Raw genomic sequence first — 26,208 nt, 5'->3', positions numbered from 1 at the left:
GTTTGAATTACACAGCAAAATTTTAAACAAATAGTAATAAAACAATTTTCTGAAATTCACATTAGTGAGTCTGGCAATTCACAAAGAATAAAAATACAAAACCTATCTTAATGTAGACTATAGTTGCACGCTTTTATTTCTTACTATACTAAAAGTATTTCAAACTAAAAGAATTATGGCTTAAAAATAGGAAAAAAAAGCGCAATTGTGCTGTGGAAAAATCACTGCAACAAGTACAAGGTAGCTAGGCATACACAGGACAAACTTAGAAAATGTATTTATAATCTAAGTATCCTTTCCAGAATAATGCTAATTGGGGTAAAGAAGAGTTTGTAAACACTACGAAAGAAAATTCTTCTCTATTAATGATAATCATGAAGTCATTAAGATAAACTGCTACCTAAAAATCTTTGGGTGGTGTCTCATTCTGGGCATCTATTGCACCGTGGGCTGCACCAAGTTCTCATGACCGTGGCTTCTCAGCAAGAGGTCTGTGAGGGAAGGCGCGAGGATGGCACCTGTGTGCTGTGCTGCGTCGCTTGGCGCTCCCAGGGCTGTTGGCTCCGTCTGCCCGTGGGATCGGTGCTGCCCCTTGCTCAGAGCTCAGTGTGCAGAAGCAGCTTCGCTTGTCTCATGTTTTCAATCACTGCGGAGAAAGCACTGAAGATACTAAAAGTGAGAGGGGAAGATGCCTACATCTACGCAGCTTAAGGTCAGCAATTAAAGCCACTCTGGATAGCTAGACTTCTAAAAGGTCTTTAGAAAATTTTTTTTTTTCAATTTTAATGAGTAGTTTTGACTATTTTGTCTTAGTAACAGGTTTTCACTGCAATTAGTGATTAGCTTCTAGAAAATATTAAGCCACTGATTTGGGAGAAGAATGATCTGTATATAATGCTGTGTTTTAATCGGTGCTCCAGGGGCAGAGTACCATTAGAATACAGTTCATCTGATGGAGTTCGTGGGTGGTACAGATGCTCTTTTCTGCATTCTGCAGGCGTCCCGTGAGGTTCAAAGCTTCGTCTGAGTGGAAAAACTAGGGAGGAGGACTGTGAACCCAGATCACAGGATTGTTGTTAATCTGCTTTTCTGTGGGAAGGGGTTTGTTCTGTTACCCACAGCTTTTGAATCTGTCTCATCCAACTTGCTATGATCTGGGGATCGAGACCTCAGAAAAATGCAATTCTCTAAGTTTTATTGAAGTGGGCAGCCAGGAGAGGGGAGTGCAGAGACACCAACCCTTGGGAATGAATTCCAGTCCTCCTGGAAGATGTATTTTTAAACTTTGGTTACCCCTAGGGCAAGAAGTATTGAAACAGCTTTAGCGGTTCAGATTATGAAGCAGAGCAGCACCACACTCAAGTCTGCAAATGCCTTCAACTGAAGTGGTGGGGTTTTGGGGCCAAACTTAGACAGCATTTGGGAACTCCACCAGCAGGGTTCAGATACTGAGGACAACTCTCCCTGTACTTTACTGCCCAGTTCTTCAGAAATATCCAGCAACGTTTTTTCCCAGAAGGTGCTTGCACTAAATTTACTTCATTCATGTTTATAAATGGCTTTGAGCAGAAATAGATCCAGCATTTCTCAAGATTCTCTTATACCCTCTTCCTTTAACCACATTTGTCGTGCATAAACTTGAGATGGCTAAAAAGGGATCAGAAAAGTGCCCATTTCACTCACAGGTCAAAATATCTTCTGGTTCATAAGTGTACATCCTGTTCCCATATCTGCCAGTTAGATCAGCTCGAACTGTCATTGAAGGATCTTGAGGGGAAAAAAAATACAAGATATTAGCAACTCCGGCTTTGTGAAGCAGGGTGGTGGTGAGCTACTGGAACAGGTTGCCCAGAGAAGTTGTGGATTCCCCATCCCTGGAAGCGTTCAAGGCCAGGTTGGATGGGACTTTGAGCAACCTCGTCTAGTGGAAGGTGTCCCTGCCCATGGCAGGGGGCTTGGAACTAGATGATTTTTAAGGTCCCTTCCAACCCAAACCATTCTATGATTCTATAATTTTGTGATGATCAAAGCCTTTTAAAATGGCGTTGATTGGCCTTTTCATGGCCAGAAAAGCACACCTTGAAGCACCAGGCTCCCCGCAGCTGTAAGTTAATGAAGGAAGTCTACTTCTGGAACCCACCACGCGTAGATCCTCTACGTACAAGCCTCGTCTGGTGACTCAAGATTATTGCCCATTGTCCCCTTCGTACCCAGCAGTTTGATGGTAAGTTTGCCTTTTGCCTCGTTGTTGGTCACGGTCAGTGATGGGCCTTTGCTCTGCCGTTCAAAAGTCTTGGAGTAAGAGGCTGAATTGAGATGTGGCACAGTGTCACACAGGCAGGACTAAACTCTTAGAGGATATACGTTAGCCGTTAATAGCAGTGACATACTGCACGTTTCCACTAGTAGAATAAGAGTGTTGTGGTCCTGTTTTTAAAAAGGTGGTAGTGGTTTTGGATGCCCAACTTAAGCTGCGATTGCTGAACAATTTGGGTTTTTCCAGTTAAGTTGTTCCTTTTGAAAGTCTGGGTTATTCCTACAGCTTCAGTGGTTGAAAGAATAAGAGCTATTACTTGGAGCAACTTGAATTCAATGGGGACCATACAGAAAAAACGTTGCCCTGATATTCCCCTGACCCCAGAGACTCACCCACAAAGAGGATCCGAGGGACGTAATGGCCATCAGGTGCCATGTTGTCATCGCTGCTGGAATGCTGTTGGAGTTAAATAGCCTCTTAGTGACAGGTAAATGTCCGAGCGCTAGAAATAGACTGAACCAGCTGAGCTTGCCTCATTTACCTACAACAATTCTGGTGTGTTTCCCTGTTCTGTCCAAGTTGTCCCGTGCCAGATGCTTGGGTATGAGGACAGAAACCCCAGGCAGGTAACTCAGAAAGCCTGATGACTGGGTAATTTTTTTATTGTATCAGAATATGACCTGTTGTTGGAGAATACAAAATGGTCTTCCTGTGCCAATAAGTATGTGTATGTGTGTATGGAAGTGTCTCCTTGCCCCGTCTCCAAGGAGTATCTGTGCTGGTGTTTTGTAAACCCTGTTGTACATCCCCAGACAAGTGGGAGAAAAAAGAGAATTTCAAGTACTACTTCAAAGCTGTGCAAAGTGAATCAATTTCTGCTTTTAATATGGCTTATTCCACTCCCCAGTAAACATTTTGATTAAGATTTTGAAATTCAGACTTACCACCAGATTGAGCATGATAAAGTCCTCCTGAGCCATCTGCTGGATCTCTGGGCTAGAAGCAAATGCTTTCCTTAAAGCTAAAAGAAAGAGAAATGCATTATTTGGGTGGGGAAAAAAAAAAAATCTAGATCACTGCTTTTCATGGTTTTGCATCAGCTTATATTGATCCTAAATCCAACAGTAAATGACTGGCACTACGTTCTGATGTGCACGTCACAAAAAGCTTGGAGGACTTGGTTCTTATAAAGTAAAATGCAAAAGACACCTAGTTATCGAGAAACTGAAGTGCTGGTGTACAGATGGCATGAATGGCAGAACAGGTCATGAAAGCATATGGCTTGGCTTTACTTGGCCATCTGCAGCCCTGTGCTACAGGGCGTAGGAGTTGCCTGCACAATTTATGCTGTATGCATTTGTGGGAACAAATACAGAAGTTTCATAAGAAATGGTGGGGCCAGACTTCCCTGACAAACCTTGCTTTGTTCTCAATAACTGAGGAGGTTATCAAGTGATAGTGAGTGGTCTGACACACTCTTGGGCAGGAGGCCTCATAAGAAAGCGTGTAAAACACATGGTGGCAGATGCTCTTGCAAGCCAGAAGATGATCTGAGCTTTCCAATGCTGTAAACTATTGCACTTCTAAGGTTCTTGTCTCCAGATGAAAACACACCGCCAAAAGCAAGATGCAGTCCCTGTGAATCAGTGAATATGAGGCTATAAAGATAATTTTCTCGGTGTCTGACTCTCCCTGCTTGCAGGATACCCATAACTTCAAAGCCACGGTATAAAACAATGCAACGGAGGCAATGTGATGCCTAACCTTGCTGGCTTCACACAGTCTACTTTCAGGGCTTCTTTCTGGGGGGATACAACTTCCCCAAGCTTTAATCACACGAGCTGATGATTTCCACGCTTGCTGGAGCCCAGGACTGGAGTTGGGAGCTGGCAGGAAGGACTGGCAGGAGATCAGGGGTGGGGAAGAGGATAAAGGAGGAAAGCTTGGTGTCTACCTGCCTGTTTCATAGCCATGTGTCTCTGCCAGGGAAGTTTTGACCCAGAGCACGTTACTGCCCTGGAAAACTTTACAACTGTTTCATTTCCCAACTCTTCTCAAGGGTCCCCAGTGCATTTATTGTCTCTCCACCTTTCCCTGCATGTGCTGGAAAGGCTTCACGCCAAGTGCTCAAATGCTTTGTAAGGAAGGAGCACTGATAGATTTAGATCCACCAGGTAGTTTGGAAGGGTTTGCTTTGCTCACCTTGGCTGTAAGGGCACTCTTCCAAGTGGTGAATAACCATCAGTGGCTTCTTGCTGAAACGACATTGCAGGAAACAAGCAGGGAGGCAATTCAGACCTTTTACAGACCGCACTTGCAAAGACTTAAGCCACTGAGTTGCTCTAGGGATACATTTATATTGTGAGAAGTAATAGCAAGAGGGCTAGTAGGGAGGTGTGGACGCAGTCAGGTACAGAGGGGCATATCACTGAAAAGGCAACACTGGCAGCACTGCAAGGGCGTTTGCTCACCTCCCAAAAGGTGAGCTCTCACCAAAATCTTTTTCAGCCTCCATACCATACAGCAAAATACACAGTCCAAGCATCACGTTAGAACATAGCTTTGTTCTGTGCGGTTGAAACATATGAACTGGCATAACAAGAATTTAGCATTACCTGTGTTTTGATCGTGCTAAACCTTCTTCGTATGTCTGCACCCATTCAATGTCATCTCCCCAGCCTGTTGAGAGCACCCTTAGTTAATTTCCCCGTCAGTATGGATGAGGATGTTCTGCTGAACACGTGTAATTGGGTGGCATAAACAGGGCACCTTCCCTCAGGGTGTCCAGACCCTCAAGGTATTTGTGGGTACCAAGAGAGCCCCAAGCAGAAAGGCGCAAAGAAACAGCTGATAGGGAAGGGGGGTGAAGCCCCAGCCTTGCTAGGGCTCACGTGGTGGATTAGGATTACAGACAGGTATTTTGAGCCACTGGAAAGCTGGAGCCCAGAGTTCCTCCCTGAACCCATCCACCCTCCCAGAGAGCCAAACCAGGCTGGCTGCTTGCATATGGCTTTCTGCAATAAGGGATTGCTCAACAGGCTGGGGGCTAGGGAGGGGAGGGATGTAAGAGTGTTTTTGGTGTGAAGTGTCTGGATCTTACTTGATAGAGCAAAGCCTGGACCTGAGTCTGGAGCCCCTTTCAATGGCTACAGCACTCTACTCATGCCCTGCATCACTCAGGAGACCCCAGGGAGGAAGAGGATGTACCTGCTGCCCATGCCTGACCTATGATGCTGGCAGGAAAGTGGACAGCAGAGGGGCTGCAGCTTGGCTATGTGACTATGGTCTCCTACGTACAGAGCATGTTGCATGCCTTTGTAGGGGTAGGGGCTGCTGGTGGGGCTGCCTGTTGAGCCCAGCCTCTGCAAAGCTGATCCAGCAGCTGACCAGCAGCCAGTGTAACAGCCTGGCTCTTGGCTCCGTCCACAGCCCAGGTCTGGAGCAAAGCACCTGTTCCCAAGCACAGAGTGTGAGGACTTCTCCCCTGCTGAACGCACCAGTGCTCTTGGCCACGGTGGAAAGGCACCTGTGAAAGGTAGGTTTGGGCTTCTGCTTCTCAATGGGAACACAGCAGGGAAATCTCCCAGCCGCTGCTCTCATACATTTCCCTGCCTGGATATACGTGTGGAGGTGCACCTAGTCACTGTGACAGAGGGAAACAGGGGTGCTTCAGGACTGTCTTAAGCATCCCATTCACTCACCTCGAGAGAGAGTCTGCGGGATCCAAATCTGCGCTGGGCTTTCTTCATCAGGGAGCATTTGGATCTTCTGCACAGACAGTGTTACACCATTGCAGAGAAGGAGGGAACACAGTAACAGAAAGGCATGCATGCTTCTGGCTGGCAACAACTGAGAGAGAAAGGATCAGCTCAGGCAGGCAGAACTTGACAAATACCCGAAACCTTCAGGTGAAGAAAAGAGAGGCCCATGAAACATTCATCTCCCTGTTTAAAATGGGATGACTTCAAGGTTGACGCTTGAGCAGAAGCTTGGGAGCCTCTGGAGTGACTTTGAGAGTTTGTCTTGCTGGCTGAGCTCATCAAGAAAAAACAGCTGCATCTGCCTGCACTTATCTCCGCAGCTTGCCTTGCAGCTGAATTCCAACATTTGTTTGCATGTTTCCTACTGCTCACTGAGATGCAGAGATAAGCTGCTCAATACACTATGAAGTGGTCTATATTTTCAGCCAAGCATGGATCAGCAAGAGCTCCAGTTAGGTTTGATGGGAGATAAGGTGGCAGAGAAGCATTTCAGAGCAGGTCATCTCTATCTGAAGGTCTGAATGCACTTGGAGCCTGGTGGGTGACTTGGAAAATGCAAGCTGAAGTAGCCATGGGGCAGCAGGTACCCTCTGTCCCATCATCAGCCCCTTTCATCGCATGAGATCTCTATGCATGGTAGTTGTTTTGGCCAAGCAGTCCTCCTCACTTGGGTACAGTTCAGTGGTGTAATAACCAGCAATTACATCTAACAAAAGCCCAGCCACAAAGAGCAGGTACCCTGGCAGAAAAGAAATGACCCGTCTTCCTCAGAGACAAGACAGTTTCATAAAGAGCGATTTACTTGGAACTGGTTTCTCACCTGGCAGCTCCTGCTGACGCCTTGACAGGGGTGTCCTTGCTGCAGCCTCTCCCCTCTGGCCCAGGTAAGGCAAGGTCTCTTTATACCTCACTATTTGCACAATAGCTGGGTATGGACGTCAGCTGAAATTCCAGGATATCCTGCTCCCGCCAAGGCGCAGAACAACCTTTTACAAAAGCTTTTGTCAATCAGCCCAGCAACATGCATGTTTTTAATCAAGGTATATTGATTTATGAAAGCATTCATGCAGAGTTTATGCTAGACACACCTAGCTCCTTGGGGGTGGACTGTGGGTCTGCAGGTACAGTGACATCTCCCAGAGTCAAACTGAGAGATACGGAGGAGATGCATACACCTCTCTTGACACCCTTCATGCCAAGAGTGGTGCAGAATGCACATTCCTGTAAGGAAAAAAAATATTAAAGAAAATAAGAAATCACTATGTAAACAACATGATATGAACTGAACGATGTCACAGTAACAGGGAACAGCAGCATAATGAGAGGGCCATGCAAGGATAAGAGGCATAACTCTATGGGATAAACACAGCTTCTTTAGGAGATGGTCTGCTTCCATCATCAATTTTAAGGAAGCAAAACACCAACTTTCCACGGAGGGTTGATAGCTCTGTGGAAAACTTCTGCTGCATCAAGCAAAAAAGACCATGATTTCCATTGTGGAACCAAACACTGGCTTGTTAGGAAATCCTAGCTCTGCTTCTGTACGCAGTCAGATTGTGGTCTTCGTTTCTATCTGGTCTGTTGTGCTGAGTAAGAGAAGGGCTCCTTGTGAGGATGCCCTTCTCGTGTCCCATAGGGTGGGCTTTAGTGTATCACATGGGCCCAGGAGGTCACGGTAGAGTTTTAGAAGAGCTGGAAATAGTGCCCGATGTGTTTCTAATGCTTGGTTACTCGACCAGAGGAATGCTTGTTCTAATGCTGTTTTGTGTGAATGCTTTTCCTTGGCACTTTTTGAAGAAGCAGCATTTGACTGTATTTAAGGTCCAGCAGGACTTGGACTTACAACTTCAGTGCTTGCTTCTGTTGCCTGAATGACAAGGGACAACAGCCCTGGGCTGATATCCAGCTAGACCCCGGGGCTGGCAATGGCTGTCCTTGCTTTAGGGAGGCATCTTCATCTTTGGAGTCCTGAGTGCAAAAGGAGGGGTTGGAGCCAGCACAGCTCACGGCAAAGGAGAGACCCCTTCTTTCCTTTGACTTGCTCTCTGTTCTCACCTCCTCATACCTTTTCATTGAGCCAGTAAACCAGGTCCCAGGTGTGGAGGGTCACATATATATGTTCTCATACATCACCAGTGGTTTTCATCTATCTCCAGTTCACTTGCAGGGTGAAGAGGCAGTATCCAGACCTGGAGCATCACAAAGCAAGCTCAGGGGCACCGCCAGTGACTTACGTCTAAGGCTGAGGATTACAGTGGATAGTTACTGAAATGTGCAAACGTCACATGTTTCTTGGACCAGAATGGTACTGCATGAAATCTGGATATAAATTGCATGGGGAGGTTGTGTTGTGCAGACGAAGATGGATGGTCATTTTAGTAAAATTCAAAAGCTCTGCTTATTTACAAAACTTGTCTATAAAAATGCAAGTATGCTGCTGCGCTCTGAATGACAAGCTTTTCTGATTACAAGAGAAATAAAAGCCAGCATGGATAGCTTCAGCAGAGGTTGGCAAAAGGAAACTAGCACACAGACAAAATTTAAAGAAAAAAAGGGGGGTAGATCCAGAGAGTGAAGTGACACTTTGTAGAGACCCAGCTCTTATGAAAGTTACTGCTTTCAATTTCAGTTATGGCACAGTAGATCGAATAAATCCACACCATAACTGTGGGCATGATATATTACTTGGCTTCAATAGACCCAGAGGGATCTGTTTGTCCTGATAAAAGAAATCTGATTGTGCACCATACACCCATTAATTGTGAAAATTCTTTTTATATGATTTAACAGAATAAATCAAACAAGCCTTTCCATTAACACTCCTTGGAGTAAACACGTTGCAGGTTCCAGGCTGCTTATTGTGGTTTGGGTCTTATCCAATACACCAAACACAACTTGCCAAACCAAATTTATGCTAGGGTCCTGAACGGTCCCTCTATTACATATCTTAAGTGGGTAAAGATAAGAAAACCAAAATATTTTTAGAAGTTTTGTATAGAATCTGTACTCGAATGATTGAAACCAGCAGGAAATATCTACCTAGGAAACCACACAGCTCTGTTTTTGTCTAGTCATTTTCTCTGCACAAAATGTACTTAAGGTGTGTTTATCAATTGACTGCTTTCATAGCTGTAAAAATAACTCACAAAGGTAGTTCACCGCATTTCTCCATTGCTTTCCACAACGCAGCACTCCTGAGACACCGCATCTTTTTGTCATCTTGAAGGTGGAAAGGCCACAGCAAGCCCATTTCACCCTGATCCAGGCAGGATAGCTCTAGGACATGTCTCTAGGACTGTAGCTCTAGGACATGGCTCACGAGCTGAGTCGTTGCTGGATGGCAGAGGCAGGGCAACAGAGCCTCTGTGGAGCTATAAATACATCTCATGGCAAGCGGCCAGGAAATGAAACAAACACCAGGGGCCATGCCAAGTCCCAAAAGAGGTATGTAAGAGGCCAGGACCTCAGCTGGCAGAAAAAAGGTTTGCTGAGGTTCATCCTATATTCAAAAAACTAAAAAGGTGTAGAAGGTGCCTATGACTGTGTACTACTTGTCACCAGGTAGGCTGGTACAAAGAAATTCCCTCTGCCATAGGCTTTATCCTGTAGGACATGGTTCAGATTTTGAAGTGAAGTGTGTTTTGAAGTGTAAAGTCACTTCCACACTTTCACAAGAGATGCTGAGCACTTTAAAATGTCTGCCCACTTCGTTACAGTACCAGATTGGAGCCAAGCAGTCACTAGCGTCTGTCAGCGTGTTGCACTGGTGAGATGGAACTCCAGCTGCTTTGGCGAGGAGGGAATGTGCACTGGAGATCTCTATCCAGCGCACAGGGGAAAGGAGAGGAGTAGGTTCAAGCTGTTGGTGGCTGAACTTGGATTTTGCAATCTGCAAGTCCAAAGTTTCATGGAATAAAATGACTTTTCTTATTGCAAATGCTGGCTTAGCAATGCAGAGCCAGCAATGGGGAACACCCTTGGTGTCAAATGTAAGCTTCATTCTCCTTTCCAAACTGTGCAAGTTCCCCATCATTAACTTTTCTTGTAATTAGAATTAAATAGTAAATGAAAATGAGAAATCATTAGCCCCAGAGCTATATTCACCAATTTCTTCATGGCTTACTGGTGGGAGGACGGCTAATTAATATGACACAGAACACATGGAAAAATCTCACTGGTTTCCATATTGCAGGTGTTGGGCTCATGCAATTACCTTTTAGGACAAGGGAACGGAGTAACTGGACCTGGGTGGGAGCTCTGCTCACTGTGAAGTCCCATCCTTGGAGCCTGCTTTCTGAAACATTCACAAGATGACGCCACATCCAATTGTCTCTGGTACGTCCATGTCAAGTGAAAATTGTTAGTTTTCCACTGCAGTGGAGTTGCGCTATTAAAGCAGTAGGGAAGAGAGGGCACAGCCACAACCCTTAGTTTTCCATGTCAAAGTTAAAAAATTGCCAGTGTAGCACAGAGTGTGGATTCATTTGTCTGAGTTTGTTTGTCAGATAAACCTGGCTGCTGGTGGAGCATGACTGTTCCCAACATAAGTGGGTGTATAGATGAGGCCCCATGGTAAGGGGAGGTCTGGCAAGCAAGCTCTTGCCATTGTCAGGAGAATGTAGCTCAAGACTGTAGACTGGATACCAATTTTCTGAACAGTTTTGGAAGCCAGAGACCATATTTACGGTACATAGTAAATATATGTAAATAGGTCTTCTTGTAAAAGAATATAAACTGCTTTCAGGGAGTGCAATACACACTCCTTGAAGGTTTGTAACTTTGGCCACCACGCTTCTCATGTGGAGATGCTGTGTAGCAAAGCCAGTATCAGTTCTGGAGTTGGTAGCAATAGGATAGGAGAGAGATCCTTCATAGAATAAAGCGCATCCAGAGATGCAGACAGTATGGACTTCTACAGAACTCTATGGCAGCTACAGGCTATTTTAAATCTAGAGTTTTCAAGGCATCTTGCAGAACCTGCTAACCAAATATTTCAGGCCTGTGCAGCATCAAAATACAATTACTTCAAATCATCTAGGAGCAAAGATGTACAGCACGACAGTAGTTTGTGTTTCATTAGTTTCCTGCTGATCTTCAAAAGCATACTGTCTTCACAGTGATTTGAACTACACATTTGACATGTTTACCTGATGGCCTGGGAGTAACTTTGATGGTTGGTAGTAATCCAAAATGTGTGGGACTGCTGGACAAAATTCCAAATTCCACATTGACTAGCAGCTCAAAAGGCAAAACATGGCTTTTAAGGGGTAGTAGTAATTTAAAAGGCAAACAAACCTGCAGCTGTTTAAAGGAGGAGAGGGGATTAGGGAGTTCAAGAGCATGTTGAGAGCGGAAAGCTGTCCCCCAAGCAAATGCCTTTGTTTTTATGGCTCAGGCTCTTTCTGTGCACTTGGTCTGGTTGCTGTTCTTGATGTTAGGGTAAAGGGTACTGTGTGAATGTTTATTTCTGCCTGAGGAACTGAATTTAATGTAAACTTCCCAAATCCTATACCATGGAGATCTTTGGAGAAGTCCCACTTGGTTTAGAATTCTGCACAAACTGTTTGGTTTCCCATTACCTTTTTTAAAAGTCTTAAAACTGAGAAACCCAGTGAAGCACAAGAACCTGCTAATATTTATCACAGTCAGCAACAAAAATCTTGTTCTAAGGTAATGCAGTCTGTATGTCCTTCCATGTTACTGATGTCCTGATACCGGTAGCCTCAGGTTTGAACTAGACATGTCTTTCTTTGACTGAGACAGGCAGTGGGTGCTTTCTGTTGTCAAGCTGCATCTATATTTTACAGCAGCATTTGGTAGCTCTGCTAATAGGGGTTGGAAACTGCATATATACATGTGTGTGCTTAAGCTACCGAGTTCATAAGGTTGTTTGAGACTGGAGATGATAGCATCCTGCTGTTTGTGGCATGCAAAAAGAAACAGAGATAGGGAGCTTTACATTCCTGCTGCTGAGCCTTGAATATTTGGCCAGCAATATGTACTATGGTGCTGTCTTGCTGCTTTCCAGCCTATTTCTGCAAAGAAGTTCTGCTGTATTAAGTCAAACTAGTGGCTGGAAAGGTCAGAGTCCCTTCCTCTGGGAGGAGGCAAACCTTGGAGGAAAAGGCAGTGTGCATTGATGTCTATTCCTGCTTGTGTTGGCAGTGAAGTGCTCAAAACAGTAAAATTCTCTGCCACCATTTTGGCATTAAGATGGCTTTTGGCACATGTCGGAGATCTGTGAATTTTCTCTTGATCCATTTGGTATGCTGCTTTGTCTCTTATTGATGCTGTGTGGTCGGCTGAATTTTCTACTGACATCTTCAGGAGGATTGGTCTCAGCTTGCCCAACGTCTGTGAACAATTCTAGTCTAAGGTCCTCAAAAAGACTAGGTCTCCAGACTAAACTTAAAGCTATCTGTTTTACAGTCTTCTTTCACTTCCAATGCCTCCCTTTAGATCCACAGGGACTTGTGGAGGCTTTGTGGGTTGCTAGCTTTTGATTCTTCAGTTAAATTGAGCTGTGCTTCCTCGGGGTACTACCTCTTCAGCAAAATGTGCATGCCAAAGGTCAAATTTAACAAAACCCCTGAGATTCCTTCTCAGGCATCTCAGGCGCTTCATGGAGAGCCAGTGGCAGAAATCCAGATAAACCACATGATTCCAAAATAAACACCCCTCTTCCCCAAAGCAGCTTCTTCCCACTCTTCTTGCTTCCTCTGAGACCTCTTCCGATGCCCTTGGATGTAGAAGCTGTCAACACCTCCTCTTCTTCCCAGGCTCACCAGATCCTGTAGTCACAGCCTGTCTGGGAACCTCATCAACCCACCACTGTGTTGTGCCGGGGGAAGACAGAAATCGTTTCCCTGAAACAACCTGCTCTCAGAAGCCTGGGTGTAATTACCCTGTGGAAGCCATCCGCTTCCCTTCCTCTGCTGAAAAAATAGCCTCTTTCCTTGCCTGAACTAACACCAGATAAATGTGCTTTGTAATGTATCTCTTTTTTGTTACTAAATGTGTTTAATTTTTCTAAGGTTGTTAAGTTGAAGCACGGCAGCACAACCCTCATGCAGTCCTGTTGAAGTTCAGCTTTGAAACATTAATGATCACGACAGGCCAAGCAGAAAAGCAGTATTTTCTCTCTCAGGTCTCCAAACCTGGTCAGGGAGACTGGTAGCAATGGGGAGGCTGGGGCACAGCTAGGTTTTTGGTTGTCAATGAGGGCTGCGATAGCACAAGGATGAAGCGGGTTGCAAGGAGGGTGTAGTACGCTGCCTGGTGGGAACGGGCCTGCAGGGGACAAGGGCGGCGCTGGGGGTCCCATGCTGTTCTTTAACAGCTGTGGCCTGGCTTTGCTAAGGAGTGTGATGTGGGATTGGGCAATCCTCATGTTGGCTCCTTTGCCCCCATCCGTCACTCTTACTCTCTACTTCTTTATTTCAAGAAAAATAATAATAATAAAAAAAAAAAACAACAAAAAACAAAAAACAAACCCAAAAGATACAACTGAAGTTTCTGAGCACTGTTTATCTGCTGATTATTGAAACAAGGGGCTGGGGTGTGACTATTTCTGTGGGACAAGAGGCTTTGGGGCTGATTCCAGGGACTCTCCCCTGAGGCCCAGGGCGGGGGAGGGCAGGGCCTGACCAGGCCGGCGGGCCGGTTGCTAGGGCCGCGTTGTGCCTAGCAACCGCCTGCCTCGGCTCTGCGCTTGCGCAGTGCGGCGCCCTGCGCCGCGGGGCAGGCCGGGAATGCTCGGAGCCGCCGGTGGCGGCGGCGGCGCGGTACCGCCGCCGCTATGAACGAGGCGGTGGTGCGGCGGACGCAGGAGTCCTTGGGCCGAGTGATCCGCAAGCCGCCGCTGACGGACCGGCTGCTGAGTAAGCCGCCCTTCCGCTACCTGCACGACGTGATCACTGAGGTGGGCCGGGAAGCGGCCGGTGGGCCCGCTCCGCCGTTGCTAGGCAACAGGGCCTGACTGCGGGCTCGGGCTCCCCCTGGCGGGCGGGGGTGTGGCTGCGGCGGGGTGGGAGGGGGTCCCCCAGGCGCGGGGCCGTGGCGGGGCTCTACCGGGGAGACCCCCGGGGCCCTGAGCGCTCCCTCGCCCGGGACGGGGGGACCCCGTCACCTTTCCGGTCCCCGGGGCCTGCGCACGGCTGGGTAGCGCACGCAGGTCACGGCTGCAGGGGGTACGCTCGGCAAGTGAATCTCGGGGTTTTTAGGGTAGTGAGTAAATCTGAGGGGTTTTAGGGTGGCTGGTGGTGTTTCGACCAGACGAGGGGTCTGACTGCTTCTCTCAGGCTGGTGTGGATTTGACCTTTCGTGAAACCTGCTAGTAGGTTGTTTTTCCACCTCCCATTTAAAACAAAAAGTCTTAATTTTTATATTCATTGAGCTGCTGCTTTTATATATAGTCATACGTAAAGAAGTCAATACAGGAGTAACGCAGAGCCACATTTAAAATGTGTATGCTGGTATTGACATTGTGAATCTCCCAGATTCACCAACCATCAAGGTTGTAGATGGAATTAAATAGGAAGGGAGGCCTGAGCCATAAGCAAGGATTAAGTCTCATCGTTCCAGAGCGTGTTCAGAGACACAGCAGAGCTCTGAACCTGCTCTAGAAATAGTTCTAAATGAGGTATCGTCTCTGAAAGCAAATAAGGCCAACATATTTCCTATTGCCACACAAGCTTTATCAACAGAGGCCTTCAAGTGTTCCTAACTTACTCCTTTTCTTCTGTTTTGAAGGTAATTAGAGTGACAGGTTTTATGAAAGGACTTTACACGGATTTCGAATTGAAATCAGATAATGTTAAGGTGGGTATGAAACTTCCTTATTTATTTAGCTGTAATATTAGTAGTATTTGAAAGTTGCCACAAGGTAACTTTTGGTCTTTTCTGCATTCAATGTCAAGGACTTGTCTTTAGTTTTGTGAAGAAACTGTAAAAGGTATTGCCTATTGGTTATATTATGCATGGGGTGAACACCTATAGATTGCATTTGTGGATGTGACACAAACAAGCTGTTGTGTGTAAAGAACTGTTTCTGCAAAGATCTCAGAACAGTGAGGGTTAATCTACGACCAGGTCTAGGCTTCTAAAATACTGTTGTGTTACAGGTGGAAAAGAATCATTATGTAGCAAGATTGTGTTGAAGTACTTATGCATTGATAATAAATCACAAACACTAGAAATCCACACACAGCTTTTTAAAGACTCTTGTGGTCTCTTGTTGTGGTTTAACCCCAGACGGCAACTAAGCACCACACAGCCGCTCACTCAATCCCCTGGTGGGATGGGGGAGAGAATCGGAAGAGTAAAAGTGAGAAAACTCGTGGGTTGAGATAAAGACAGTTTAATAGGTAAAGCAAAAGCCACGCACGCAAGCAAAGCAAAACAAGGAATTCATTCACTACTTCCCATGGGCAGGCAGGTGTTCAGCCATCTCCAGGAAAGCAGGGCTCCATCACGCGTAATGGTTACTTGGGAAGACAAACGCCATCACTCCGAACGTCCCCCCCTTCCTTCTTCTTCCCTCACCTTTATATGCTGAGCATGACGTCATATGGTGTGGGATATCCCTTTGGCCAGCTGGGGTCAGCTGTCCCGGCTGTGTCCTCTTCCAGCTCCTTGTGCACCCCCAGCCTCCTCGCTGGTGGGGTGGGGTGAGGAGCAGAAAAGGCCTTGACTCTGTGTAAGCCCTGCTCAGCAATAACGAACACATCCCTGTATTATCAACACCGTTTTCAGCACAAATCCAAAACATAGCCCCATACTAGCTACCGAACAAGAAAATTCACTCTGTTGCAGCCAAAACCAGCACTTCTCTCAATGGAATGTATGGTTTTGTATTTACTGCTTTATATATGTGTCTGTATATACACATACATATATATACTGTATACATATATACAGTAAATATTCTTGCTTAATATCCCAGGACTTGCTGAGGCATTTGTCTAGTATATGCATTCCACAAAAGGTTTATTACAGTATACAAATGGCTCATTACTGAAAGAGGAGGTTAATGTTATTACTGAAAAATGCTTTTATTAAGTACAAGCGTCACTTTAGTCTCTGTTTGCTGCTCTTCTATTGTCTGCCTCTGCTGAGCTGATGCTGACTTCAACTACTGACTTGATTGGAAACTTAGGTCACTTATTCATGGCAAATAACGCAGTGTTTGTATGTTGCTAGTTAGGCAGCTACATCCGTTGGTGATTGTTTAACATAGCAACTGGAAGTATGAGGTCTATGAGCCTGGCTTGCCACCCATACAGCCAGTTGCATGGATGTTTTCTGCATTTCTTGCAGCTAATTATTGATCTGATATGTACATTTATTTCTCTGACTGTTCTTATTGTTGCTGGGATAACTAAAATCTAAATTAGTTATACAAGGGATTGTTGTTTTTGTTAGTACTGTCCCTGTTGAAGCTTGCCAATAGTTTCTATGATGAAGAGTAGCTTAGCACATGCTGCCTCTTCTTTGGAGAGCACCGTGCATTTTATTTGTGGATCGAAAAAGCAGATTTCCTAGCAACTCCTGAGTAGGTCTTTGTACCTACATACTGCAATAGCTGTGAAGTTGCACCAATCTTGATTACCTCTCTGAGAATTTCTTTCACAGTCCATGAGATCATGGTTTTCAAGAGTTCAGGCAGAGGAAGTCAAAATGCTGTAATGTGGGGGGAAACGTCTCTAGCTTGTGTTCCTCTTGGCTGTCACAGGATGCTTCCTCACTGTGATTTCTGTTGGAGTTGTAGAAAATCAGGAGAGTAATCTTTATGCAGAGATCAAAACTACCCACAGAGAGCTAGAGTCTGAGAGCAGCAGCCGGAGTCCATGTTGTGAAGAGCTGTATATATTTCTATGCTAGGATGATCTGCTTTATGTAACTCTAGGGAGTGATACTCATCTGGTGTGATGATCTGGCAGTAGATGCACAGACTTGGAACGGGCAGGATGCTTTCAGAAAAAAGGAAAGTTTGTACCTGCTGTGAAATAGTCCCAGCGCTGTAGTCCACAGTCTGCTTGCTGTGAGCTGGGAAAAATTGACAGTTGCTCTTTGCAAGCTGGCTGTGCTGTTGCAGATCATCAGGTGCATAGACTGAAATTAGGAAAGCCCAAAGCTTGTGGTCCAGCCTCTGTGGCAGCTGGGTCTGGCTCCTGGTCTGGACATCCCCTTACATGCTACGCAGCATCATGCGCACATATGTGCAGCAACTGTTGTTTCTAGTTTCAACTCGCCTCTCCCACCTGGACATAGCAGTGGGGTCCTAAAGTAGCCACTGTTTCTTCTGTGCTACCTTTTATGTCCCCACTGTTGGGATAACACATATTGCATGGATAGCTGGTCCCCTCCTCTTGTGTATAAAGAGGTGGGAGGCAGGCTGGAAGCATCGCATGAGCCAAATCTGCCCTGCGGAGCATGCATGTGGACCTCACTGAGTTCTAGTTTGTTTCAGGGATATACATTCAAAGCAGTCAAGGGAAGAGAGATGTAAGGGAAACGTAAAGCTTGAAGACAGCTACATTGGATGGTATTGCTGTTTACGTGTTTAACAGAAAGGTTTGTCTCATTTGCTCTAGTAAAAAGTTGTTCTCTTGTAAATGGAAAGATTGGATATCAGGCTTGCTCTTTTAATCTTCCGCATCAGCTTTATATACATACATAAAAAAGTCTTTATATTTATAAATATATATAAAGTCTTACCGCTTGGAATAGTGGAGATACCTTTGTTTGAAAGCTACCCAATAAGAATATTTTCTTAAGCTCTCAGCACTTTTTCAGATGTTTGTTTCTATTTTGATATAACTTTATTTACTGATGTAGGTAGGAGCCATAGATTTCTCATTGGGTTCTTGAGGATTTCTTATATGGACAGAACACACTGATAACGTAACTGCTGAAAATGACACGGATGTAGGAGAAAATTTTGGATCTTTATTTGAAAACTTGTTTGGTTTAGAATAGTGTCCTATCTCCTTCCTTAAATTAATAGATTGCACATATTCTTGGAAAGATGCACAACTATTTTAATAGAAGGTTGCAGTATTTCCTTTCTTTCCTTTTTTATTTTTGAATGTAGGGGGCACTGGTGAGGGTGAAGTGTTCCTGATGTTAATGGAGACAATCTGAATATCCCAGTTATGTGGCAGTTATTTGTTTTAATCCTTTCAGAAGAGTCAAAGACGGGAAGTACCCTGATTCTGGAGACTGTCTTCCCACACGTTTAACTATCACTCATGTGCTTGCAGCAGAACCCAGTTCTTTGTTTGTTGAGGGTGGCTCTGGGACTTGAGATAACACATGAACAACTCTATTAAGCTCCAGTGCCACAGGGCACTGCCATAGTGCTACCAGATGGCCTGTAAAGAGCGTTGGCCTTGCTCAGCTGAGAAAATACTGGCTTCTGTTGCTTTCCTCTGTATCAGTGCATCTGTCAAATTAGATCCAGGTCATTCTGGATCTGTGCACCTGAGATACTCAGACAGTAAGTGCAGTGCAAATAAGGTGTTTTACTGGATAATTACAACTGCTCCTTTTCTGAATTAACTGAAATGGCAGTGGTCCACTTGTCAGTTATCGGTTTGAATGCTATAGTTTATATTCTTTTGAACTGATGCCTACATGCATATAGAATTCTTCTCACATAGGTTTACTTTTTAACAGGCTAGTAAAATACTTTCTTTATCTCCACTCATAACTGTGAAGGATGAGTGAGTAGACTTCTGTGCTGGGCCTGGTAAATAATTCCTCGAATTTTATTTTGTTTTATTAATAAACCCCCTTTTTTTCCCCCTGAGTATTCTGCAGCTGCAGAGACTTCACACCATGATTTCATTCTCTGGGCCCAGAACCCTCCGATAAAATTTGACTTGGTGGGGGCTGGTTTATTTTGTCTTTATTTTCTTAAGATTTTGCATAATCGCCAAAAGTCATCGTCTCTACTGAAGGGCACTTGGGGAAGGTTGTTTGTAAAGTATAATTATAAAACTATAACACATCTGGTAATTGTGGAGATAAAAACATGTGCCGGTATCCCTTTCCCACCATCTTCCCTATGTTTTCTTTACTCACTGTTAAGTCTGGCTTGTAAAGTATGCATACAAGCATGTGAGTCACTCAATTTAGGCTCATGTAAGTCCCAAACTTTGTGACTTCTGTGATGAAAAATATTCAGGGCAAGAACTGTCCTTCTGAGCAATATCTGCTGTAACAGTCCTGTTATAACTCTTTGGTGATTCTTTTGGTAATACTTGCAATCATTTCTTAATCAAAACTTTATCTTCTTTAACATGTAATGCTTGAAAACAGAATGCAAGGGTCTTACAGCAGTCTTAAAATGCCCTGGAGCTAAATGATAAACATATTAAAAAGACAAAGTTATACTTTCACTTTGGTCATTCCAGTTCAATGTTCATCCATTATCAAAGCTGTCATTTCTTAATCAGAAATAAATAGCTAACTATAAATCAGGGGCAGCCCTCTTTCCTGACCTTAGAAACCACGTGCTGCTCTTGTTGTATGGATGCTTTCTGCAACTAGTCCTCTCATCAGAGTTTTTCTAGTCTTTAGGTGGTGTGCGGAATTATTTTGGAGTCTCAGTATTATTTCTTAATTGCTCTTTTACCAGGATAAAGATGCCAAAATCAGCTTCCTTCAGAAGGCAATTGATGCTGTTGTAATGGTAACAGGAGAGCCACTGTCAGTAAAACCAGCGCGTGTTGTGGCTGGACATGAACCGGAAAAAACCAATGAATTTCTTCAAGCAATTGGGAAGTGTTGCTTAAATAAAGTAGGACATTACTATATGTATTTTATACATGTAGTGATGTATTATCAGAGCTGATTTGTAACAGACTTCATTGACACTCATCTGCTATTTTTAATTACACAAGATACGCGTTGGGTCACCACTTACAATAACAACAGATAGATGGTATATGATCCTTAGCAGAGTTTGAGCCAGATCCCCATTCAAATACATTCTGGATATGTTAGTGTTTTTAATGTATACTGCTTTTTATTTTTCACCTTATTCATTGGTCATTTAAAAACATTTATTAGATTTGAAGAACAATATGAAGCTTCAGAACTTTTAAAACTTTACGATGCAGACACATTAATTATATGACCAGATGCTGCCACCTTTGACTTTATCTGCTTTAAAATTTTAGTCAAATCTCTAATTCTGTAATGGAAGTCATTGTCATTTTTTCAATGTGCTGCTTTTTTTTTTTACTGTTTTGAATATGGAAATGCAGCAAAAGAGAAATTTCATAACCTGTTAAAAATAACTGCAGGGGCAGTTCTTAAAATAATTGTTGCGTTCTTAAAATAATTGTTGCATTGAAAGTAATGGGGATCCTTTGCTTATAGGTGTTACAGAGATTTTTGAAATACAAAGGTATTATCTAAACTGCTTCAATTAATGAGTGTGAAAAAATTGTGTATAATTAACTGTGAAATACTACAGTGTTTACAGGCTATCTGCATCTTTAGTTTGGATTATCTTTGTCTGATAATCTGCTCATTTAAATTTATGTTATTTTGTTTTAATTAGCTGAGTGCTGTGAGCTTCTTCCTTATGAATTGCTTGAGATCAGGAAGGGGCAAGTTGACAAACATATGCACAGAGACTGAACGAGTTTGAAAATGTGCTTGATGGAACAGCTTTGTAGAATGCTGTGGTGAGATTTAATATCCAGATGATACAGTCTACCTATTTGAGCTAAGATAATTAGCCCCTTGGCTTTTATTGTGAAACATAAGCTTGATGTGCATTGGGAAAAAGATTTCCTTCAGTCTCTAGCTTGATACTTTTAGTGCTGAGCTGAGCACGCTGCTTGGAGTTACTTAGTTCAGGCAAGTGTTGCTAATGTGCAGACGTTAGTGTCCAAACGTGAAAACCCACGAAAATTCATAGTTTTTCATTTACAAACCAGGAGAGAATCAGGAGTCAACTCCCAGGGCAATACCAGTTTTAGTGATCTAAAACCTGTTCCTGTTTCAGGAAGAATTCCCCAGCAATGCGATGATTTTTTTTCTTTTTTTTTGTTAATGTAGCCAAACTCTTTGCCACTTGGACATGAAAACATGACATTAACTTGCTGTGTAAATGATCTAATTAATAATTGCTTGTCATCTTAACGAATGAACTAGATGCAGAAGCTTTTTAAACACTGTAACTGCAGCTTGTCGAAAGTAATCCTTAATGTAGTTTTCTTTCTCTAGTGAACTGTTGCTCGTTGAGCAAGTATTAGGTGAAAGTGGAGTGGCCTGAAAGTGGAGTGGCCTAAAAGTGGATGCAAATACAACATAGTGTGGTTTTAAGAGTGTTTAACCAATCTAGCAGTCATGGTATAAGGATTTGACAGTCATTTACCTTACCATTTTGAAAAATATTTAGGTTGTTGCAATGAGAATTGCTATTGTGCTATAATACATAAAAAGCACCATATGTTTATACAGCTCTGGCACATATAATCAAATTATTACAAGAATTACAAGGAGGTGTTTGACATAAAAGAGCATTATTACTCCTGTGAAAGAATGTTTCCAAAAGAGCAGAAATATAAGCTTTATTTAAAAAAAGCCCAACACCCCCCCCCCTCCAGAAAACCCAAGTCATGTTGATTACAGAGATAGGAAGAAAGGAGATATTTAATAAAATAATTTACTCATTTCAATGATATTTTTCTCTTCCTTGCAGCTGTCCAGTGATGTTGCTGTAAAAAGGATCTTAGCTGGGGAAAGAGCTGATGCTAAAGGGAAACCTCCGTCCTCTAAATTTCGAGATAAAGAAAGCAGAGAATCCAAAACAGAAGAACAAAAAAGCCATAGAGATAAAGAGGTAGGCATTTGCAACTTTTGTGGGCTACAGGGGCTACTGCTCTTTACGGTTTATTGGGGTTTTTTTTAGCTTGCATTGTTGTCTGTGGAAAGTAACTGCGTGATAGAGTTGCCATGTATTGGAATCAATTTTTAGTTTTTACTTTCTCTTTAGGGTAGAGGAGACACTGAAATTAAAGACAGAAGCTCAAGCAAAGACAGAAAACCCAAAGGAGATTTGAAAGAGTGTGAAGAAAGAGAAAAGCAAAGTGATAAACAGAAGGATAATGAAGACAGGCACAAAGACCCTGAAAGAGACACCTTTAAGGAAGGAGAAAAACAAGAAAGGGAAAGAAACAAAAGCAGAACAACCAAGCAAGGAAGAGAAACAGAAAAAAACAAGGGAAAAGGAGACATAGAACCAGAAGATGATCTTGAGCGTGATAAAGGACAGGAAAGAGAGAAAAAAAATGAAGGAGGAAGAGAAAAGGACAGACTGAAAGGAAGAGACAAAGATAAGGCTAGGGACAGAGAACGAGAGAAAGATAGAGATAGAGGAAAAGATCGGGAAAGGGATAGACAAAGGGACAGAGAAAAAGATGGGGAGCGTTTAAAAGAACATGGAAAGGATAAAGCAGAGAAAAAGGTAATCGAAATCTTATTTCAGAGATCAATAACATTTGGCATGCTGTGGTAGGGACTGAACGTTTGTTACAATGACCTTGCATGTTTGTATTCTCTGCTCATTTAACAAGTAAGTACTTTCTTTAACAGCAATTACTGTCATGAAGTGAAAGTGTTGGTATGGATTTGATCTGGTAAGAGTGTGACTGAGGCCATGTGTGTAACTTCATGTCTCTGTCATGATATATCTTGACTTGAGCCATCAGACTCATCTGACTGTGCTTCCTGAACATCTAATAAGCAGTTTCTTTTCTGAAATCTGCATGTCTGAATTCTGCTGATCACATTACATTATATTTGGCAGAGAGGGGTGCCAGCGACTGTTGGAACTTACATGTACTTATATCGTCATGTGTCTTCCCAGTAATGCATGCTGTTGTTGCAGCCATAGCCAGCTTTTGGGGAAGATGGGGCTGAAGAGAGTTTCTCTGGGCCATATCTAGGCATTAATGTCTCTCTTGAGCTTACTTCTGTAGCAGGACACACAAGACAGAGTTGTACACCTGTTTGGTTTTTTAATTTTTTTTTTTTTGGCTTTCTAGATTAAGCTGCTTGCTTCCCGCTTGATTTTTTTTTTTTTTCTTGGAAGAACTGTTGGGAAGCCCATCTAGATTCTTGCAAGGGTGCTCTATTTGCAGTGGACTCTGCACATCATGTTGCATCTTTGAGAGGGAACACATCCACCATTTCCCCATACTTCAGACCCTCTCAGTGTAAAGTCCTAAACTGCCTTACGAGCCATCTCTTCATTGCCTTTCATTTTGTTGTTCTTTTAATCTTCTCTCTTCCTCCTCTAAATATTTCCTAGGCTCCTTTTCTGTTCTGTTGCGTGCTGGTTCATGGTAGAAATTCAGGATTAATGGGCATCAAAGGTGCTTCTGTTAGGGGGCAGTTTAATTTTGTTAGATATGAGAAAGCACTTCTGTCAGTACCTGTCTGCTGGCCTTAAGGATTCTTACCTTCCTGGTATTACGCAGAAAGAACTATGTTTAACTGTCGATTTTGCTCGATTAGTCTCCTGTGTGGGGGCAGCAAGGTAAAAAGGGCAGGTAGATGGATAAGAATACCGTTGTGCTCAGTTCTCCTCATGCTCATTTCCCCTTTCATGTTATTCAGGTAAGTAGCTTGCTTCTCAGCACACTGAATCTATTAATTTCTTTTCAGCAATTGATTTCTTTTCAGTCTGCAGATTCTGAGGAATCCACGCTTAGAAAAATTCAGAGGCCCACTAAAGACATCAAGTGCCAGCCAGATAATGAGGTTAGTAGTATAGAAGATCTGGGAAGGTGAATTTTGAAAGTGTTGCATTTTAGAATGATTTCGGAGTCTGCATGAAAGGAATATAGGATTGAAAGGTAGGTAGATGACAAGTTTTAGGGCTGTAAATAGATACTTGTCTGTTTTGGTTTTTTTTTAAATTTTTTAATTTTTCTTTTCAATTTCTCTGCGCTTGGACAAAAAAGTCTACTCAATTTACTTAATTTTCCAGATTTTATTTCTGTGTATTGGTATGTTGGGTACTTCAGAAAAAATATTTATTTGTTCAAAGTTTTCTGTTTATTCCTCTGAATATTTCCTGGAAAGCTGTTAGTGTTTTGGTTTTTGTTTTTTTTTTTTTTTTGTACTGTAATAGAAGTTACTGTTTTGAGAAGAAAATGAGTCCAACGTTGTGTCTGGGCCTGTGTTTTGCAGCTGGATGATGGTAGGGCAGAATAGCAACTCGCTGATTGCTTCTGAACAGTAGCTGTTGCTTGTGATACCATTGTATCTGCATCTGCTGCTTCTTGATGACCTGAGGCAATTTGGGGAATTATGGAGCCATATGGCTAAATGTTTAAAGAGTGAGACTTCAATAAATTAACCTAAAGCAGCTCAGACTAGGAAAAAATAGGCAGGATCCCAAGTCTAGCAGGAGTCTCTGTTGAGAGTCTGTGGGCCACTGACATCATCGTGTCTTCTACATGAGATGACAAATTTATAGCTATTCTTTGACTGAAATCCAACCAAACTTTTTAAATTATTGGCACTTGGATGGAGAGCTTATAAAATAGTTTTTAGCCTGAAGCAAATGTTCATGGCCAAGTTAAACTTCCTGCAAATTGGGTCTCTAATGGAAATTCTGAGCCTCATCCCAAACTATCGTAGTGCTCTTGGGCACCACAATAATAGGCTGGGGCAGTAAAGTTTCATTTCCCGTCTTAAGTGCTTTTGGGAGTGATTCCAAGGCATGCGGGTTTATTACCTTAAATCTAGATGACACACTTTTCCTCTACTTGCTTGCGTAACAGTAGACGCTGCTTAGTTTTTAGGTGATGAAAACACACACTTTAGACCAGTACATGACAAATGGTCATCTTCTTAAGACTGTGGAAGAGAGGAATGAAATGAAAATGTTCCCAATGAATTTTTAGAGCTGGAGAGCTAAGGTAGCTGCACAAAGTGATTTAGAGGAAATTCCAGCATGAAATGAATTCTAATGGACTGGGGTTGATCATCCTGTCCTCACAGTAGTTTCACAGCAGGGTAATGCCTTTATTTCCAGGGATTTACCCTCATTTAAACTGCTGTAACTCCATTTAAGTCACGTGGCAGTGAAACAAGTGTATTAAAAAGAAGGGAAACAGTTCATATCTTTATGCACATGAAGAATATTAAATCATAGTTTGTAGTCTCTGGTGCGTAATTAATAAATCTTCAGCATCTGTCTTTAACTTTTTGTAAATATAATACAAGTGAACCAATTTGAAGCAGCCCCTCTCAAGCAATGGCTGATATGCCAGTACCTAACATGTCACCCGCTCTTTTCTGCCCTGAGGATTAACCTCTTCTTTTCTGGTTTGTTCCTGTTGTGCTGACTTATCCACTTACCCTGGCTCCTAGTCCTGCTCCTTTATCCTCACGCTCCTAGCCACAGCTTCTTTTTCTTTCCAAGCCTAGTCTTACATGGCTTCAAGGCTTTATGAGCTATTTGTCTTCCACTTGACTTTCATCTTGCTTCTTCTGTATTTGAATTAGGCCCTTTCTTCTGACATGCTGCTTGGCAGCATAAAAATATGGAAACAGTGGGAGAAAAAGCAGTGGGGAAATGGGAACTTTTATTTCATTTGAGATGTCTGTGGAATTTCAGGCTGAATGGCTTCTATGCTGCATTTACTGTAGAGAACAAATTAATTTTTTTTTTTTCATATCTTACAAGTACAGCAAAGCTATCACCTAAAGCTTAGTTCCTGGCTTTGCTCCTATGAGATTAGGAGTCTAAATAAGATTCTGTCTGTATTCATGTACATATTAATTTTTCTTACTGTGAATTATCAGAGGCCAGCTTTAAAATGCTACTTAAATTTTGGCAGGTTCACTTTTTCTTTTTTTAATTTTTCTGGTACTAAAGAAACTCTGTATGTTATCCAGCATGTAATAGTCATCACATGAGTATCTATAATTTTCTGGAGCTAAAAGAAAGCAAGTATAAGTAGGAATTAAGAGGAGACATTTGGCTAACACATGGCAATCAGAAGAAGACTACTTGCTGCTTCAAGGCTAGCTGTTGCATACCATGCTGTTTGTGATCAGAGCAAGTTGAGTTGTATTCTGTTAGCTCTCAGTCCATCAAAGGTAAAAGTCCTGTTTAAAATGGACACTTTGTAGCATGACTGATTGACCTTCTAA

At 43.0% G+C, this 26,208-nt stretch overlaps 2 protein-coding genes across 3 annotated transcripts in view; one reads left to right on the top strand and one right to left on the bottom strand.

The window, feature by feature from the left end:
• Positions 1–596: 596 nt before the first annotated feature.
• LOC309590313 (anterior gradient protein 3-like) lies at positions 597–6,016 on the bottom strand (the record flags this gene model as incomplete). Its single annotated transcript, XM_082311433.1, has 7 exons — positions 597–646; positions 1,684–1,767; positions 2,650–2,713; positions 3,202–3,278; positions 4,460–4,512; positions 4,873–4,936; positions 5,959–6,016. 7 exons carry the CDS (start codon positions 6,014–6,016, stop codon positions 597–599), a joined length of 450 nt encoding a protein of 149 aa, XP_082167559.1.
• Positions 6,017–13,790: 7,774 nt separating this feature from the next.
• TRAF3IP1 (TRAF3 interacting protein 1) overlaps positions 13,791–26,208 on the top strand; it is a gene marked incomplete at both ends in the record, with an annotated part of 45,606 nt that continues 33,188 nt past the window's right edge. Inside the window, 6 exons of one of the 2 annotated variants that reach the window (XM_082313959.1) lie at positions 13,791–13,939; positions 14,770–14,838; positions 19,661–19,822; positions 21,740–21,880; positions 22,034–22,504; positions 23,725–23,802. In XM_082313959.1, coding sequence (XP_082170085.1) covers positions 13,817–13,939; positions 14,770–14,838; positions 19,661–19,822; positions 21,740–21,880; positions 22,034–22,504; positions 23,725–23,802 — 1,044 coding nt within the window. Of the gene's footprint in view, positions 13,940–14,769; positions 14,839–19,660; positions 19,823–21,739; positions 21,881–22,033; positions 22,505–23,706; positions 23,803–26,208 lie in introns of both variants that reach the window. The other variant, XM_082313958.1, reaches the window with a different exon arrangement.

The sequence above is a fragment of the Platalea leucorodia genome, assembly GCF_965183815.1.
Source record: "Platalea leucorodia genome assembly, chromosome: 5".
Classification (NCBI taxonomy): Eukaryota; Metazoa; Chordata; class Aves; order Pelecaniformes; family Threskiornithidae; genus Platalea; species Platalea leucorodia.
The sequence above is the reverse complement of the archived record's forward strand: the minus strand, read 5'-3'. Positions and strand labels throughout refer to the sequence as shown.